An 18527-nucleotide genomic window follows, 5' to 3' on the forward strand; every position below is an offset into this window, starting at 1 on the left:
GGACTATCCTGTAGTTTATCGACTGCACTCATTCATTCATTCATTCATTCATTCATTGAAGACATAGTTATGAACGTGTACTCTGTGCCCAGCACTATTGAGAATATCATGCTGAAGAGACAATTTCCTTTTTTTTTTTTTCCACTTCTCCTCCTTTCTAGGAAAATTCTCACGTTTTTAGTGTCTTGCTTACAGTTAACTGCTATGACCTTGTAGAAGAAGCAGTAATCAAAACGAACACAAGCTTAGGGTGGGTGCCTGTGGAGGTGAGACTATGACTTCGGAGGGGAACAACTCAGACAGAAAGCGAGTTTATTACTTGGTAAAGAGCAAGGATGGTGTAAACACAACTTGCCACCTCTTGGCATACTAGAACTAGGAGTTACCCTTCGAATATGGAAAAGTATAATTTTAAAGACAAATAATGTCTCATTTAATCTCATTCATAACAGATAATTGGACTTTTCCTCAAAGGTGGTTCTGAACAACAACTACAAAAATGTGTGTGTATTTGTGTGTGCATATTTCACTTTGTTCCAATTATTATTTATGTCAATAACACTTTTCCCCTGGAATGTGTACTAACTGAAAATGTAAATACATACATACATACACACACACACACACCCCTATACATACACATAAATGTCTATATTATACTTGATACATTTAAATCCATTTCAATTATTATTTTTATTGATACTCAAATTGACCTTTATTTGGCCAGAAGGAGGCTCTTCAGGCTGGCTCCTGATTCTTCTGGGCATGTTTTTAGGGATCTTGAGCAGCATCTTTGTTTTCTGACATAAGAGGATGTTGTAAGCTCATTTTGAACATTCCCTGCTATAGACCTGAAATCAACCATTTCTTCACCAATTCCTGGTTCCTTTTAGTGGGTAATAGTATTTGGAGACCACAGTGGGGGCTTTAGAGATGCCCATTTCTACTGGGGCTGGTCCTTGGTTCTGTCCATTTTTGTGTATCTGCCAGTGTATCTTTGGGATAGATTCCTAGAAGTGGGATTACTGGATCAAATGATTAGATAGAAACATTTTAATGAAGAATTTCATAAGCAGACTCTCAAGCTCTATTGGAAAAGAAAAATTTAAGGTTAACCACAAACATTTTAATAGAGAGAAAAAAGGTGGTAGACTTTCCTTACCAGATACAAAAAAAAAAAAAAAATAGTATAAAGTTATAGCAGCCGAGACAGGGTGGTGTAGGCCAAGAATAAGCAAGTAGAGCAATAAACCTGGATGCAGAGATTATACCCAGGGAAAGAACAGTTTAATCAGTAAATGATTTGCAGGAAAATTGCTTATCCTGTTTAATAAAAGTAAAAGTAGTCTCTATGTCACAGCAAAGACAAAATATATCTATGTGGACTTAAGAAATATTTTAAAAATATAAGCATTAAGGAAAAGTATGTGAGAATATTTAATAGGCTTGGGGTGGGGAAACTTTTTAAAGCAAGATATAGGAAGACACAGGAGATAAGGATGACTCCAAGGTTTTTGCTTGAGCAACTGGAAGAATTGCTGCACGATGGGCCACTCCTTATTGACAAATATTTATTGAGTGCGTATCATTTGTCAAGCAGTGTTCTAGTCTCTGGGTTTTGAAGACTTTAAAAAATACACAAAAATACGTGCCTTCAAGGAAGTTACATTTAGGGAGAAGACTAGGCTTCTGTTTGAAGCCATCCTTGGCCTTGAAATACCTGGACCTGTCTCCCCTGGATATCTTTGAACTGTGTTGCAAAGGGGTTAAAGTGACCTCCTTCTCTTCCAGCCTTGGCCTTCATCTCTAGCCCTTGCCTCTCCTTCTAAATAGATGGTGATGGTAGGATTCCAGAAAGTTTTCTCTATTTACTTTCCAAGATATCACAAGGTTTCATCAGGAAGAGAAACTGTGTATGTAAAAGATAAACAAATTCACTATCTGCTGGTTAAAATTTTTTAATCTCTATTTCCCCAATACTAAATTTAATTTACATTTTGTGACCCCAGTTCTCCTGATGACAGAAACCTCATGTAGACACATCTAAGCAAACTCAAAATCAGAAGGCTCTCAAGCACGGCACTTTTGAAAACAAAGTCACGTTGAGAAATATTACCTCTTCTCTTCCTCCCTGTAGTTGACTTGAAGCTCTGGGGCTTGGGCAAACTTACAGCAAAGGAAGAGATATTCACCTCTCAGCTCTGACATGTCCTGTGCTCCCATCCTCTGAGATGCCAAGTTGTCTCATCAGTAGTCATGATGGTCTTTGTTGGTCATCCGCATGTTTATTGGTTAGTTTTGTCACCTTTGATGTAGCTATCTCCTGGGGCTTCCAGGATCTCTTCCCATGGATATTGCCCAAGAGACACACATCTCTTGTTGGCTCACAAGGTCTGTGGTGTCATCTACTGCCATACCTTTATTATTGCAAGACTCCTTCAGGAGTCTTAAAATTGCATTGATTCTTTCTCTGCTACACCTCTCTGGAATACATAAGCTTCATCAGGTGCCCTCTCCTTTACCACCCAATGGAGTAGTTTTACTCTATTGCAGGGGGCGCCAATACCCAGGCCATGGACTGATGCTGATCCATGGCCTGTTAGGAACTGGGCCACACCACAGGAAGTGAGCAGTGAGCAAGCAAGCATTACCACCTGAGCTCTGCCTCCGGTCAGATCAGCCGCAGCATTAGATTATCATAGGAGTGTGAACACTATTGTGAACTGTATGCGAGGGATCTAAGTTGTGCACTCTGTCCCTGTCTCCCATCACTCCCAGATGGGACCATCTAGTTGCAGGAAAACAAGTTGAGTGCTCCCTCTGATTCTACATTATAGTGAGTTATGTAATTATTTTATTCTATATTATAATGTAAAAATAATAGAAATAAAGTGCACAATAAATATAATGTGCTTGAATCATCCTGAAACTGTCCTCCAGCCCCATTCCAGTCCGTGGAAAAATTGTCTTCCGGAAAACTGGTCCCACGTGCCAAAAAGGTTGGGGACTGGCCGGACGTGGTGGCTCATGCGGCAGGGCATGGTGGCTCACGCCTGTAATCCCAGCACTTTGGGAGGCTGAGGCAGGTGGATCACAAGGTCAGGAGATCAAGACCATCCTGGCCAACATGGCAAAACCCTGTTTCTACTAAAAATCCAAAAATTAGCCGGGCGTGGTGGTATGTGCCTGTAGTCCCAGCTACTCGGGAGGCTGAGGCAGGAGAATCGCTTGAACCTGGGAGGCGGAGGTTGCAGTGAGCCAAGATCACACCACTGCACTCCAGCCTGGGCGACAGAGTGAGACTCTAACTCAAAAAAAAAAAAAAAAAAAAAGGTTGGGGAATCACTGCTCTACTGTCCGCTGTCGTTATGACCAAGGGCACTTCTTTGGGATGTACCACCATCCCAGATATCCAGATGGAAAGAGGACCTGGGGACCTCTATGCCTAAAGGGAGGCTTGTCAATCATCTCTTCTTCTGTGACAGAGTTAGGGGTGTGGAGAGTTCAGGGTCTCACAGCAACATCTCACATTTCTCGTTCTCCCCTAACTCTTTCCCTCTTCCTCTCCTCAGAGGTTTTTTCTTCTCTAGAGTGTGGAAAAATTTCACACTTACCAAGCATTCATTCCAAATCTTCCTGTCATTCATCAAGAGGGCAGCTTTTTAAACTTGAAGAGCCAAGAATTTTGAGAGTGTTGATTGGGCCTCTTGGTGTGTGTTTGGGGAATGTCCCGAATGCTACTCCGTCGCAGAAGCCACCCTCTGTGCCTGTCTTTGGTGTGATCCCATCTGTACGATTTTCCTTGATCTTATTTGGTTTTTGAGAAAGGGTGTGGTGAAGTGTTTGAATACCTCTTCTCAAACTGCTGGCTTTCCAGATATTTCTGGAGGCATTGTTAGTTTCATTTAATTTTCCTTAAATTCAGGTTTAGCAGCTTTAGCTTGGCCTCAGAAACACTAACTAAATTTAGGTAAGAATTATTGAATTGTAATGAATACCCACTGATTATATACTAATGAAGATTGCTTTCTACGGACATGAATCTCATAGTCTGAGAGAATCTGGATCTTATAGTGAGTCTGCACCCTAAAGTGACTTGTATCAAACATTTCAAAAATCACAGTATCTCCTTTTCACTTTAACACAACGTAGGATGCAGTTGTCACTCTTCCTGCCTCCCTTCTGAAAAACATGTAGTGTTTCTTGAATTCTTGCTGAATAAACATGAAGTTCTTTTTTAAAAACTAATTTATTTTTTAACAGGAATTTCTTCTAAGAACTTACCAGAAAATATACCCTGGTGCTTCTTTATCTTTTTTTTTTTTTTTGAGACGGAGTCTCGCTTTTTCACCCAGGCTGGAGTGCAGTGGCTCTATCTCGGCTCACTTCAAGCTCCGCCTCCCGGGTTCATGCCATTCTCCTGCCTCAGCGCTTCTTTATCTTTTCTACTCATCTGTAGTGAAAAGCAACAACAGCAAATTGAATTAAATGCCACATTCACCACTGGAGTTCTTGTGCCTTCATAGTCTGGTGTTACAAAGCATCAGTGGCAATATATAAATGTCTTTTTAAAAGGTTTCATTTTTTAAAATTCTATCTGTAGAGAAAGAAGAGCATAGATCATTGTAAAACAGAATTCACTTGTCCTAAAATAATAAAGTCCCAGTGTCAGATTTAGTGAATCAGTATTTCTGGATACCACCAAAACTAGCTGTTTTTATGCTAGTACTGGGTGGTCCAAAAAGATGAAGTATTGAATCAATTCTACGTTTTTTGGAGGAGCAAGTGGAAAAACAAATATAGGAAGCAGGTCAGCCATTATTGACTCTGGAAAAGACATGTTCTGTTAAATTTCCTTCCCATTAGGATTTTGATGTATGATCATGCAGTGGTTTGGATAGAGATGATAGGTAGATAGGTAGGTAGGTAGGTAGGTAGATGGATGGATAGATAGATAGATAGATAGATAGATAGATAGATAGATAATTTGTGGAATTTGGATTCAGATTTTGTTCATATTTTGAGAGCCTGAGAATCAATAAAAATAATGTAATAATAAGTGATAATATTGATTAAAAATTCTATAAGTGTTTGTTGTGCTTCATTAGCAAGCTCCATCAGCAATGTTGTTGTTGATGATGATGATGATAGTTTTTAAACGCTTTTGAGGTTTATTGTGGCTCTGTGAGAAGACCATTGTAGGCTCTCATCTGTGCCTATTTCTGCTTTACTCTCTGACTAGGGCTTCCATCCCTCATGCCTGTGAAATACTAATGATCTTTGCAAGTACTGCCTTACGTAAGAAGAGAAGCACACAGTAGGCAAGACAGTACAAACTCATACTAACTTTTCCCATTTCATTACAGCAAATTCTTCTTCATGCTAGAGAAAACTCAACAAAAGTTGTATTTCTCATCACTGATGGATATTCCAATGGGGGAGACCCTAGACCAATTGCAGCATCACTGCAAGATTCAGGAGTGGAGATCTTCACTTTTGGCATATGGCAAGGGAACATTCGAGAGCTGAATGACATGGCTTCCACCCCAAAGGAGGAGCACTGTTACCTGCTACACAGTTTTGAAGAATTTGAGGCTTTAGCTCGCCGGGCATTGCATGAAGGTAATGGAAACCTAATGGCATCACAGAGGTACTTTTAAATGAGGCTTCCTTCTCTCTCACTGCTTGAAACCCACAGGAGGGTAATATCAAACCCTCACAAGGTCTTTGCTGAATATGATGCCCATGTGTCCTTTGGGCATCGTGAAATGTGCTAAACTTCACAGAGATGACATTCTGACCTTGCAAAAAGGGTTCCTTTTGTTTTTTTTTTCTTAGCAGCTGTTATGTGTTTTCACTAAAATATCCATATGCCTCCCACCTTAGAATCAGTGGAATGAATTTAGGTGTGTTTTGAGGCCACACACAGAGTGGGAAGCCTTGACTTAGATCTCTTTACAGTTATCTGGACAGAGGAAGTAAACATTCAGAGACATGCTCAGTGAAACTCACCAGAATGTTTCCAGAAATACACATGAAGATATAGGAACAATAAATACTTAACACATACTTCTTGCCCTGACCATTTGAAGATAAATATGCTTATGTAAAAGCTTAAGAGCATTAACCCTAAAAGGGAAGGAAATCAGCAAATGCATCATTATTAGAGCTTTCTGTGCATCACTTATAATTTTATTATAAATTATAATTTAAAAATTAAATCATAATTATACATTATAATAAGTTAGCTATGTAATTTAAATTAAACTTCCTATCAGAATATAGGTTTATGTCTTAGTGAGCTAGGAGAAGAAAACACAGACTAGGAAGAGATCACAGGAAATCTAGCCTCAGATTAAAGTGATGTGGCAAATTAGGCTTGATCCTTGCAGGTATCCATGTGAAAGATTCCGTTTGAGTGGGAAACCATGGCAACGTGAGTTCTAAGAAATTAGTGATGTTCATAATAAGTGGGTTAGCTCTACTGGAGTTTCTTTTTAAAAAAAAAAAAAATAAAGATGGTGTCTCACTATGTTGCTCAGGCTGGTCTCAAACTCCTGGGCTCAAGCAGTTCTCCCACTTGGGCCTCCCAAAGTGCTAGAATTATAGACATGAGTCACCATGTATAGAGCAAAAAAGATTGATCTCTCTGAGGGATGATGCTGGCCAAAGTTTTTGGAGGCTAGGATTTTAGTGAAGTGAGCAAGGACTTAGGACAGGGCTTAGAAGCAGCAAGAAACTGAGTATGGGAAATAAAGTATGGATTTGGGTTTAAACAAGTTTGGATTTAAGTTCTGGGCCTGCAACTTAATGAAATCTAATTTTTAAGAGCTAAGCCTTAAAAATCCAGAATGTCTGGATTTAAATCCCAATTTTGTTACCTACTAGCTGAGGTTTTTTGTTTTTTTGTTTTGTTTTTACATATCATTTATCTTTTATATTCCTTAGGTTTCTTGTAAATAGAATAGGAAATGAGAATAGTACCTACTTCATAAAATTGTTACAAGGATTAAATGGGTTAATACATATAAAGTGATGAGAAAGTTCCTGATGGCTTATTATACTCAGCACTCAATAACTATCTACTATTACTGATATTATTTATTAACAAATTATTATTATTAATTCCCCTAGGCAATTTATTTAACAGCTATGAACTTCAGTTTTCTCTCCTTTAAAAATGGAAACTATTATTATATGTGTCACAGAAGTTTTCAGGAGGATTAAATAAGATATTTAAAACATCACCAATATAGTATCTAGCATATGGAAGAAGTTCAGTAACTGACTACCTTTGTTTCTCCTTTTCTCCAAGGAAAGTGATACGTTAAGAGGGAAAACAGGGTGGTTGCAGTTGGAGATACTGGGTGTTGCCAGATGGGATTATGAAATTATGAGTGCTATCAACAAATTTCAGCTCCTATCATCCCTCTATCTTCTAGGAGTGGGGACTTCTGTCCTGATGGAAGTTGACCCAGAAACTAGAGTCAACAAGGAAAGGGTTTTGGTTACCATAATGCAATAGGGTTTTAGAAGACACCACATTTATTACACTAAACTAATATCTAAAATGTGTAATACTTTAATTGAGTTTCTAGGTTTAGTAAGTAAAACCCTGTTTTTACTGGAAAGACAATATCAGATCAAAGGAAATGAGCCTCATTTCCCCTGCCTCTGTGTTCTCTGCAGCTACTTTCAATTTAGATGGATCCACTTTGGGTTTCCCTACTGTTCATGTTTCTGGCCATTCTCAATAGACATAGGTTACAGAATAATAGCTTTCCCCATTTGTACCTCCTCCACTTATCTCTCTTCCAGACCTGAATGCTAGTACACTAGTCTTGACAGCTATGTTTTTCTTTTATTTTCTTCTCACCCTTTTTGATACAGGGTCTCATTCTGTCACACAGGCTATAGTGCAGTGGTGTGATCACACCTCGCTGCAGCCTCCACCTCCCAGGCTCAAGTGATCCTCCCACCTCAGTCTTCCAAGTATCTGGGGCAACAGGTGTGTACCACCTTGCCCAGCTAATTTTTAAAAAAATTGTTATTGTTTTTGTAGAGACAGGGTCTCACTATGTTACCCAGGCTGGACAACTAGGTTTTCCTTGCTCCCTAACTTGCTTTACTGCCAAATAAACCTGTGGTCCAGTGTCTCAGAGCTAAGTCCTAGGGGCCTGTGTTACAGATCTTTTACCCACACCACAGTCTATTGGAAGGAGCTTACCAGGGTACCTGGTTGCACTGGTTTCTTTCCCTTGGGGCTGGAGTCTTCCCTTTGCTTTGCCCCTATCTAGATGCATGGAGATGGATGTTCTATATTTGAGTCTACCACCAATCTCCTTCCCAGATGTCCAGCTGCAGCCCATGTGTCTTGCTGGAACTCACCCACTTGAATTCCTACTATGAGCCCATCACGATATCTGGGCTTAGAGCCCCATGGACCTAGTATTGGAATTTAGTCTAAAACTTTCAAACTTCTTGAAAAGAATAAAGGACTTACTGTTTGTGTGATTCTAGGCCATCCATTCTGGGTCAGTCATATTCAACCTTACCCACGCTGTCAAGTCACTTTCTAAACAGATCTCCCTGAGTTATTGCATTCCCAGCATGCCTCACTTCAGAGCATGGCTCAAGTAATAAGAATGGTCTTCATTTACCTACTCAAATACCATAGAAGTGATGGTGTTTATTCCGAAGTTGGTGGCTGACAATTAACATCTTTGCGCAGTGATCAGGATGGCGGCTTTGTTTCTCATTGGAACAAGGATTTGGGGAATCTGGTTGCTGGGGCCTGACCTCACCCAGAGGCAGTGGAATGCTGCTGCTTTGGAAGCCAGGGGAATGACCTGCAGAACCGACTGCACTGCTTCCTGCAGCATCTGGAGATTCCTCACTAAAGTACTTAATTTCTGCCTGACCCTGCATGGCCTTGAGAACTTATGATGAGGTCCCAGACTGGAATAACTTAACTGGCTGCAAAGAATTCCCAGAGTGCGCTAGTACAAATAACACACATTCGTATTTGGGTGGGAGCAGGAAGCAGTTGGGAATTAGACGGATAGGGAAAGATATTTTCTCCAGCTTGCACTTAAATTTTAATGACTAGAGAATGTAACATTGAACTGTGACTCAGTTTTTTATCGCCCTCTGTCATATGTTATTTGTAGATCTACCTTCTGGGAGTTTTATTCAAGACGATATGGTCCACTGCTCATATCTTTGTGATGAAGGCAAGGACTGCTGTGACCGAATGGCAAGCTGCAAATGTGGGACACACACAGGCCATTTTGAGTGCATCTGTGAAAAGGGGTATTACGGGAAAGGTCTGCAGTATGAATGCACAGGTGAGTCTCCAATCTATGTATATCAGTTGTCTGTTGCTGTGTAACAAATGATTCTAAAATGCAATGGCTATAAGGAATACATGCTTGTTATTGTGCATTAGTGTGTGGGGTCAGTGGGGCAGCTCTTTGGGGCTTCAGCTGTGCTGACTCATTTATTTGCCATCAGCGGTGAGTTGAGTAGGCTGCTGGCTGATCTCAGCTGGATTCTCTTATGTGTTTGGGTGTCTGACAATAGTCTGACCTAAAATGGCTTTGTCTAGGACAACAAGGCTGTCCTTTATGTGGCCTCTCATACTCCATCAGGCTAGCCCAGGCTTGTTCAGGTGGGGACGGCAGGGTTCCAAGAAGAAGAATGGAACTTGTAAGGCCCCTTGAAGCCTAGGTTCAGAACTGGGAGGAGAAAGATTTGGGGTCTTTGTAATTAGTCTAATAAAACAGCCAAATCTGTCCTCTAGGCATATAAACCAAAATATGCCTCAGTCTCTCTATGAGATTGAAGGCAGTGGAATTCTTGTCCCCAGGCCACATGTAACTGGTAAGATTAACACACAAAAAAATGCATCGTTCACTTGATGGCTTTTTAAACTCTTCAAGAGCCTCCACAAAAGTGCATCAAAAAGTTCTAAAACTGCCATCACTTCAAAATGGAATTGGAATGGCTATTATCAAAAAGACAAAAAATTACAAATGATGGCAAGGATGGAGAGAAAGAGGAACTCTTAAACACTGTTGGTTGGAATGTGAATTAGCATAGCCATTATGGAAAACAGTATGGAGGTTCCTCAAAAATCTAAAAAGAGAACTACCATATGATCCAGTAATCCCACTACTGGGCAGATATTCAAAGGAAAGGAAATCAGTATGTCAAAGAGACATTTGCACATCCATGTTTCTTGTACCACCATTCACAATAGCCAAGATATGGAATCAACCTCAGGGTCTATTCAATGGAAGAATAGATAAAGAAAATGTGGTCTATATACACAAGGGAAGACTACTCAGCCATAAAAAATAGAATGAAGTCCTATCATTCATGGCAACATGGGTGAGCCTGGAGTTGTTAAGTGGAATAAGTCAGGCACAGAAAGACAAACACCACGTGCTCTCAGTCACATGTGGAAATTTTTAAGAGTTGATCTCGTAGAAGTAGAAAGGAGAAGAGTGCTTACTAGAGGCTGGGAAGGGTAGAAGGTACGGGGGATGGAGAGAAGTTGGGTAACATATAAATTACTACTAGATAGGAGGAATAAGTTATAATGTTCTGTAACACTGTAAGGTGACTATAGTTAACAATAATTTATTGTACATCTTCAAATAGCTAGAAGAGAGGATTGCGAATGTTCCCAACACAAAGAAATGATAATTGAGGTGACAGATATGGTAATTGTCATAATATGATCATTACACATTATGTACATGTTTTTAAAATATCATACTGTGCCCCATGCATATGGATAGTTGTTATACGTCAATTACAAAATAATAATGAGTGGGATTTAATTCATTGACATTTGTAATTTTTCCCTCTCTAGGTTTTCTTATAAGAAGATCTTTATATTTTTATATCTTATTAGAGAGGCAAGAAGGGAAACTTAGGAATCTTGTGCTCTACATTATATTTTACTACATTATATTTTAAGAAAATCTAATATTTTGAAGTAGTACATACTTTTTTTGTGTTGGATAGCATTTGTTGGATCTGTTTTTTACCTAAAGAGCAACTTTTTTTTATAGCTTGCAGCTCTTTCATGATTTGCTGTTTTGGAAAACTGTATTCCCATGGAAATTAACACCCACAAGGAAAATTTAGGAGCACTGGGTTCGCTTTCTTTTGTACCATGTGGTCATTCATTGCTTGTTTCATGTGAATATTATTTTATTCTGGCATTTTGTAGATGGGTCTGCTCTCCACACAGAAATGTGGTTCTCTTGTCTGTCTGAAAGGTTCTCTCTTCTTTTCTCCTTTCTTTTTTCCTTCTTCTTTCCTTCTTCTTTTGGGACATTTCCTCTTGCGTCTTTCTGTTACTCTCTTTTATTCTTGTTGCCTCTCATCTCCTTTCCCTTAATTTTTCCTGCTTCCTCTGGCCTTGATCCCAGCTGGCAGAAACCTCCTTCCTGGGTCCAACCATCCATGCTCACCCAGCAGAATCACTCCTTTCTTGGCCCTGCTCCCACCCCACCCAGCAGGATTTCTCACTTAAGCAGAAAAAGGGTGGGGGGTTGGGAGGGGATCAGCTCAACTGCCTCTGAGTTGGCAGAGTGCCTCCCCTTGTTTTTCCTTCCCTTTGAATCTTCCCACACTCTCATCAACAGCCCAGTTTGGCACTCTCTCCAACCCCCATTCCTTACTCCCCCATCCTCGCCCACCAAACCCAGGCAGAAGAGCTCATTTTCTTTGCTGGATGCTGTAGTCAGCATGTCTGTTTCCGTGTGGTCCTAGACTGAACTGCTCCCTGCCAAACAGCCAGTGGCCTGTGGCTGCCTATAGCTTTAGCCACTCAGTGCTGCGACTCTTGCTGTTCCACGGCACTAGAATTTCGCATCCCAGGGGACAAGCAGCGGGAAGAAAGAGGGGGCAGTTCACAAAACCACTGGCCCCAGTTACCCAAGTAGCCTTGTCTACTACCAGTAACACATTCCAGGATGAAAGGCGCAGCAGTCTGTGAAATATATGTAGTTGGGTGGGCCTGTCATTAGTGCATCAGTAGAGGGGACTGGAGCACTTCTGCTGTTGGTTCTAGCCAAGAACACCAGGCACATAAGGATTAGTTTATCCATCCCTGCCCTTAAATTAGTAAGCCTCAGCTTACTGATACTCAGTGATGCTTTCTTACATACAAGATTTAAATTATATAGAGTTGCATCAACACAAATTTTCATATGGTCATCTTCAATATTTGTTTCTAAGAGATTAGGAAATGTGGAACTGGAACTCCAAGAGGTGCCTCTGTCTTTGTGTAGCTGTAGGAGGCAGTACTGATCACTGGCTTCTCTGGAATAGTAGGAGCTAAGAGAAAAGAAATTATATCCTTCCTATGGCATGAAGGACTCATGACCAGACTCTCCTTTCAGAAAGGCAGAAAGAAATCTTAGCTCTAAGTCATCCAGGACCAAAAACCTGGAAGCAGTGAGCCCCTTTGTTTATATATATATATATATATTTTTTTTAATTATACTTTAAGTTCTAGGATACATGTGCACAACGTGCAGGTTTGTTACATATGTATACATGTGCCATGTTGGTGTGCTGCACCCATTAACTCGTCATTTACATTAAGTATATCTCCTAATGCTATCCCTCCCCACTCCCCAAAAGAAGACATTTATGCAGCCAACAGGCACATGAAAAAATGCTCATCATCAGTGAGCCCCTTTAAAATCCATTTGGTAAATAAATGTTGAGGATGTTCTCCACACCAAGCCCACTGCTAGGTATGAGGTAGGTATTCAATAGTGAGCAGACAGATATGGTCACTACCTTCTTGGGACTTACAGTCTAACTGCAAAAATCAGTTTGTAATTACCAACAATGTTGTGTGTTATTAAATTTTATTTTTAAATGTCCATAGTATGAAGAACAGACGACACAGAAGTTTCAAGTTAGACAGCTGAGATCTGAAGGATGACTAGACGATAGCTGTTTTATTACTTAAGGAGAGGATGTTAAATTTCATTCTGAATAGTTGGAATTCTGAGTATTTATCCTCACTACAGAAACAATGCCTTTCAGAAGGAAATCATTCCCTTTTAGATCCAGATGTAACCCTAGAGATTATCTGCTCTAAACCCCTCATTCTACAAGAGGAAATTGAGGCCTCAGGAAAGATGAGTATGTTGCTCAAGATAACATATCCAACCATCAGCAGAACCCTGGGAAGAACCCCAGACACTTTTCTCTAAGTCCTATATTATTTCCAAGATACCACACTGCTGTCTTCCCCCATGTTTGAAAATAACGTCTTATATACATTGCTTCTCAGAGACAACAGACACTGAACTGTGTTCAAAATGTTTCACAACTCAGAAAGAGCTGGCTTAAATTCAGCCTCTGCCAATTACAAACTGCATGGCCATGAGCAACTAATTTCTTCTGTTCTGAGTTTTTTCTGTAAAATGGGCTTAAATTATAGTATAATTCTATACATATCTACATGCATATATGTGCATGTCTATGTACATAGATATGTATAAATGCAATATGTAGATATCTATGTATATAGATGTATGTAGATATGTATATAGATTGCATGTGTGTATGTGTATGCAAACTAGTTGGGTTAATAGAGAATATACTTAGAATACATAAGATGGTATGTGGCACATCAATTCTCAACCAGGGATGGATTTTATTATTAACGATTATTTTGAGATAATATAAATGTCATGAGAAAGCTAATGAATGAGCATTAAGAGAATTACTTCAAGTATGAAGTGACAACCATATATCTTATGAATTCTACTGTTCTAGGCTAGACTGGGGTATTATTCTGTGCATTCACCAATGCATGCTGGTGCGCAGGCCTTGCACCTAGTAAAGAGCCCTTGCACCTACTAAAGGTGGAATACACTTTTAATCTGATGAGTATCCAGTGAAAAGCAAGAATATTAGATGGGAGAAAGCAGAGGAATAATGTGCCATTGAATGTTGAAGAAAGCAGATGTTATTAAGCTTCAAGTCAATGACAAGTTTAAAAAAATAATAAAACAGACAAAAAGTAGAGGTTGTTTACCTTGATTAGGATAAGGACAGATGCTGAGATGAGTTATATTTGTTAGTTCCATAGACAAGTAGAATATTAGAAATGCCCATGAGGGTTTTTCCTTATCATTCATTCAGAAGATGAGGAAATCCCTTCCCATCATCATATAGTAAATTTGTGGCAGAGCTGAAGTAGAATTAAGGTATCCCAATTTCCAGGCCAAGGCTATCTCACAGGGTACCCTTGAGACCAAAGATAGCTGACCATCACGATATTACTGTGGTCTTCTCTTTCTTCCTCGTTGTTGTTGGAGATTGGTGGTCTGGGTTAACTTAGTCTTCAAACAATGACCTCTCAAATCTGTGGCCAAGGCGGTGGCTTCCCTTGAAATGAACACCACTGTCACAGTAAGCTAGCTACTTCATGGACAAGATCCTGATGCACAAAAATATTGTAATAATTGTAGATCTGTTCCATGTCATGAAAATCTTAACTTGAATACAAGTCTTTGTTAGAGGTATTTGTTAGAAATCATTGACAAGTAATAGTCTGCCAAAGAGTTCAGTTTTATAATACATGATATGTTTGAAATGATTTATAATTTCCTTTGACTCAAAACTTCAATGAATCAGTTTCTAGTGAATCATGTGCTTTTAGCTAGTGGTCTTGTCATTCTTGTTCTTTTCTCTTGATGTTACATTACTCCTTAAGAAACCAGAAATGGAGAAAAACAGGAATACCCAGATATCAGTACTTTTCTTGTGGTAAATCAATCAATGTTTGATAAAAGCATGGGTATTTTGCTGGGTTTTTTAAAAAAAAAAAAAACCCTACATAACTCAGTTTCATTTACTGCAAATATTTTGGATGATTCAGGAATGTAGGTCTGGTATTTTAACACCACATAATTCGATTTAGAGGATGGGGAAAATATTATTCTGGGTTTAGTTATTAAACTTCAGCTCAGGGAACAGTATTGCAAAACTGTGGATCTAATGAAAAGAAGGTGTTACTTACGTTTCTACCTCTGTTACTAGTATGACTGTCTTCATCCTTTACCTTTCACGTAGGCATTTGGATAGTGAGAATGATGATGATTATGATGATAGCAATAACTGATAATAATAATAATAGTAGCTAATATTAAATAGTGCTTACTCTATGCCAGACAGTTTTCTAAGCATTATTTATATTAACTCATAATCTTTACAATAACTCTCTGGAGTATTTTTTCATTTTGTAGATAAGGAAACTAAAAGTCCGAGAGCTTAAGCAATTTGTCCAGGGTCACACAGCTAATAGAGCTGGGATATGAGCTCAAGTTTTCTGGCTGCACAGTCTATAGTCTAACCATAGGGATAGAAATTTAACAAACAGACTCACAATTAAGAATATAATTTTTGTGCTTGCATTGGCAGCAGATATACTAAAATTGGAGTGATACAGGGAAAATTGCACAGAGGGGTCTGTGCAAGGGTGACTAGCAAATTCATGAAGCATTTTTTATTTAAATATGCATATATATATGTAATGTACATATATACATATATACGTAACACATACGTATATATGTGTATATACATATACTTTCAAAATCTGTTAAGTATTAGTTTGTCCCTTATAATATCATCAATATTTATTATCAATATTTGATCATTTTAAACTTCCAAAGTAGCATCTTCATATTGTTCAACCTAATACTCAGAAGGAAAAGAACAGAATGAGTTATATAAAATTCAAATCTGGTCATACTGTACTCTGTTTAAGTTTTCGAATTATGACCCACTCATACAGTAAAGTTCAGGCTCCTTCACATGGTACAAAGGCTTAGCATGACTTGACCTCTCCTTTATTCTTTGAGCTGAGAGCTCGAACTAGTTCTAGTTTTCTGCAGTTCACATGCTATTTCATTCCTTGGATCTTTCTTCATGCTTTTTCTGGCTCCCTTTCCCATCACACCTAACTATTGTCTTTGTTCCTACTTTGAAGTGTTGCTAACAGGCGGTGACTTTCTAATTCATTCGGTATCCCCACTGCTTGTCTTCAGAGCCTATAGTAAGTAAGTGCTCAAGAAAAAGGATGTCAGTAAGAAGTAAACTTTAATACCAGAATTTTAAGTGGAACAGAACTCATTACTGAAATCTTAGGCAATTGCAAGATTTTCATGTTTGCCTTGAGCACCACAGGATTCCTAGCACAAAGGTATTAGGTAAGAAATTTTTAAAATGCTTTTAATTTATTTAAAACCAAAATATTTACATTTGACTAACCTTTGCCAACAACAAATCAAATAAACCATGTGGTTGCTTTCCTAGATTAGTCATTTTAAGATGGATAGATCATCAAATCACAAGTAGTCGGTGAACTCTTGTCGTAAATCCAAGCAGTTGCAGCTGTTCTGAATTTCCCCTGGAGGGATTTGAGAGACACAAAGTATAGAGACAACAGCCGTCTTCAGGACAGTGCTCTTTTGCAGAGATTGACTATATTTCAATGAGTTAGGCATGATTAGCAGATTGAGCATTATAGCTGGATAGAGGCCAAGGCTAAGGGCCAGATAACTTGAGCCAAAGCTCCAGCTATATTATTTTCATAAAAGGAGGAAACACTATCAAAATAGAAACACTGGAATATTTATTTGGGAGAATCTTATTATACATGTAAATATATGCACACAAATCCCCACCCCTACCCTGCACACATATACACACTTTCCTGTCTAAATACTATATCATTTCTTTGGAAAGAGAGAGGACAAAGAGCTCTAGAAATTCTTGAATGAAAACCAAAACATTTGGAAATCTTGTTCTGTAAGCAGAGCTTGGCTGATTTTTTTTTCCCCAAAAATATCCTCAGTGGTAGGTAATAATGGATTTGTAAGGTATAAGGAATTTGTACAATGTATTCCCATTTGCTTTTTATGAAGGAATATTGCTAGCATGTTGACACTGGTTCCATCAGCTTAAGCTGGAGAATTTGTAACTGTTGCCTAAATTAGGCTAGTTTGTTCCATTTTCTATTGAATGAGGTAGATATTCAGCCCTGATAGTGCATTTTCCAGTCTATCATGATTGTAACACATATAAAATTAGACTATTGGTGTGAAGCATCACAAACCCCCAAAGTCAGTGTGTTGTGTTCCTTAGAAATACTCAAAAAATATATACAGTAGCCAAGAATTCTCAAGATAAGGATTGTGATCAATATCTGCTTATTGTTATAAGATCTTATCTTTCTCTTCTTCCTTTCCCTAGCCCCATTATAAGAGACTCTCACCGATAAAAATGATACGTGAACAAAGGGAAAACGTTTAACATCTACTAACTGAATCATGATCTTCAAACACTGTTGCTCATGTAACCCCTGAAAAAAAAAATGGAAAATTTACAAATCCCTCGTTGATTTTTAAATGGTCATCTAAATTTTTTTGGCAGGACTTTAAAAGATGGTAATTCATAATACTATATTGACATTTTAAAATAAAATTATTGTATCAGTTTCAAATATACCCACTAAAATCTAAATATTATAGCAAATGTTTTTAGTATCTATTTGTTAACAAGCACCTTTTTCATTACAGAAATTTTGCTGGCTTCTTATTTTCTTAGTCCTATTCTACTTCCACTACATAATTCTATTCTAATGTAATTTTTTTTCCAAAGCCTTCTATTAATCACAGAATTGTACTTCTCCACTACAAAAATTGTGGATAAAAATTGAAATTAATTTTTAAATGTTCTGTGACCAAAGTTGCTACTAGACTGAGTTATTATCACAATTGCTATTTGTATATAATTTGTCATACATGTTATACATTTTGATACTTTCACACACATAAAAATACTATTGAAAATTCACTTCTTAATAAGACGCATTGTTAATTAGTTCATGTATCCATGGATTTTTATTATTCATTGTTAGGTTAAGAGAGCATACAACATCAATTTTATTTCCTATTTTCACTTTTATGGATTTTAGTGCTGAAAACCTTCTTCATATAAATATGTATGTGGGGCGTGAAAAAGTTGTGTTAAATTGATTTCACTCAATTCTTGGAGTTCCTCCTGAGTTGCATGCCAAAAATAACATCGGTTATCTATCATCAAAAAAGTTTCATAAATGATTTCTTAGCTTACAAGTCCCTTAGGACCTTTACATCTTTATTGAAATTGAAGAATTCGAAACATTTTGACGTGCAAAAGGAGTTGTTACACAATCATTGCAATCATTCACTTTCTCAATTTCTGGGATGCCCTCCAAAAAGACTTTACTAGAACTGTTAAATGACTGTCTGTTAGTTTTAGTTATGCAAGATGAATAAGTTATGGAGATATGTTGTAAAACAGTGCCTGTACTTAAGAAAAATTTCTTATAAAATGAGTTAGGGAGGATACCTAATGTAAATGACGAGTTAATGGGTGCAGCACACCAACATGGCACATGTATACATATGTAACAAACCTACACGTTGTGCACATGT

The 18527-nt window shown here is 38.3% G+C and overlaps 1 protein-coding gene across 2 annotated transcripts in view; it reads left to right on the forward strand.

The window, feature by feature from the left end:
- SVEP1 (sushi, von Willebrand factor type A, EGF and pentraxin domain containing 1) overlaps positions 1-18527 on the forward strand; it is a 228385-nt gene that overhangs the window by 27377 nt on the left and 182481 nt on the right. For both annotated transcript variants that reach the window (XR_008656538.2, XM_055271527.2), the window contains exons 2-3: positions 5367-5622; positions 9171-9347. Coding sequence is in view for 1 of the 2 variants with exons in the window: in XM_055271527.2 (XP_055127502.1) it covers positions 5367-5622; positions 9171-9347 (433 nt within the window). In the remaining variant the exon portion in view is untranslated. The remainder of the gene's footprint in view (positions 1-5366; positions 5623-9170; positions 9348-18527) is intronic.

This window comes from Symphalangus syndactylus, chromosome 3, assembly GCF_028878055.3.
Source record: "Symphalangus syndactylus isolate Jambi chromosome 3, NHGRI_mSymSyn1-v2.1_pri, whole genome shotgun sequence".
Classification (NCBI taxonomy): Eukaryota; Metazoa; Chordata; class Mammalia; order Primates; family Hylobatidae; genus Symphalangus; species Symphalangus syndactylus.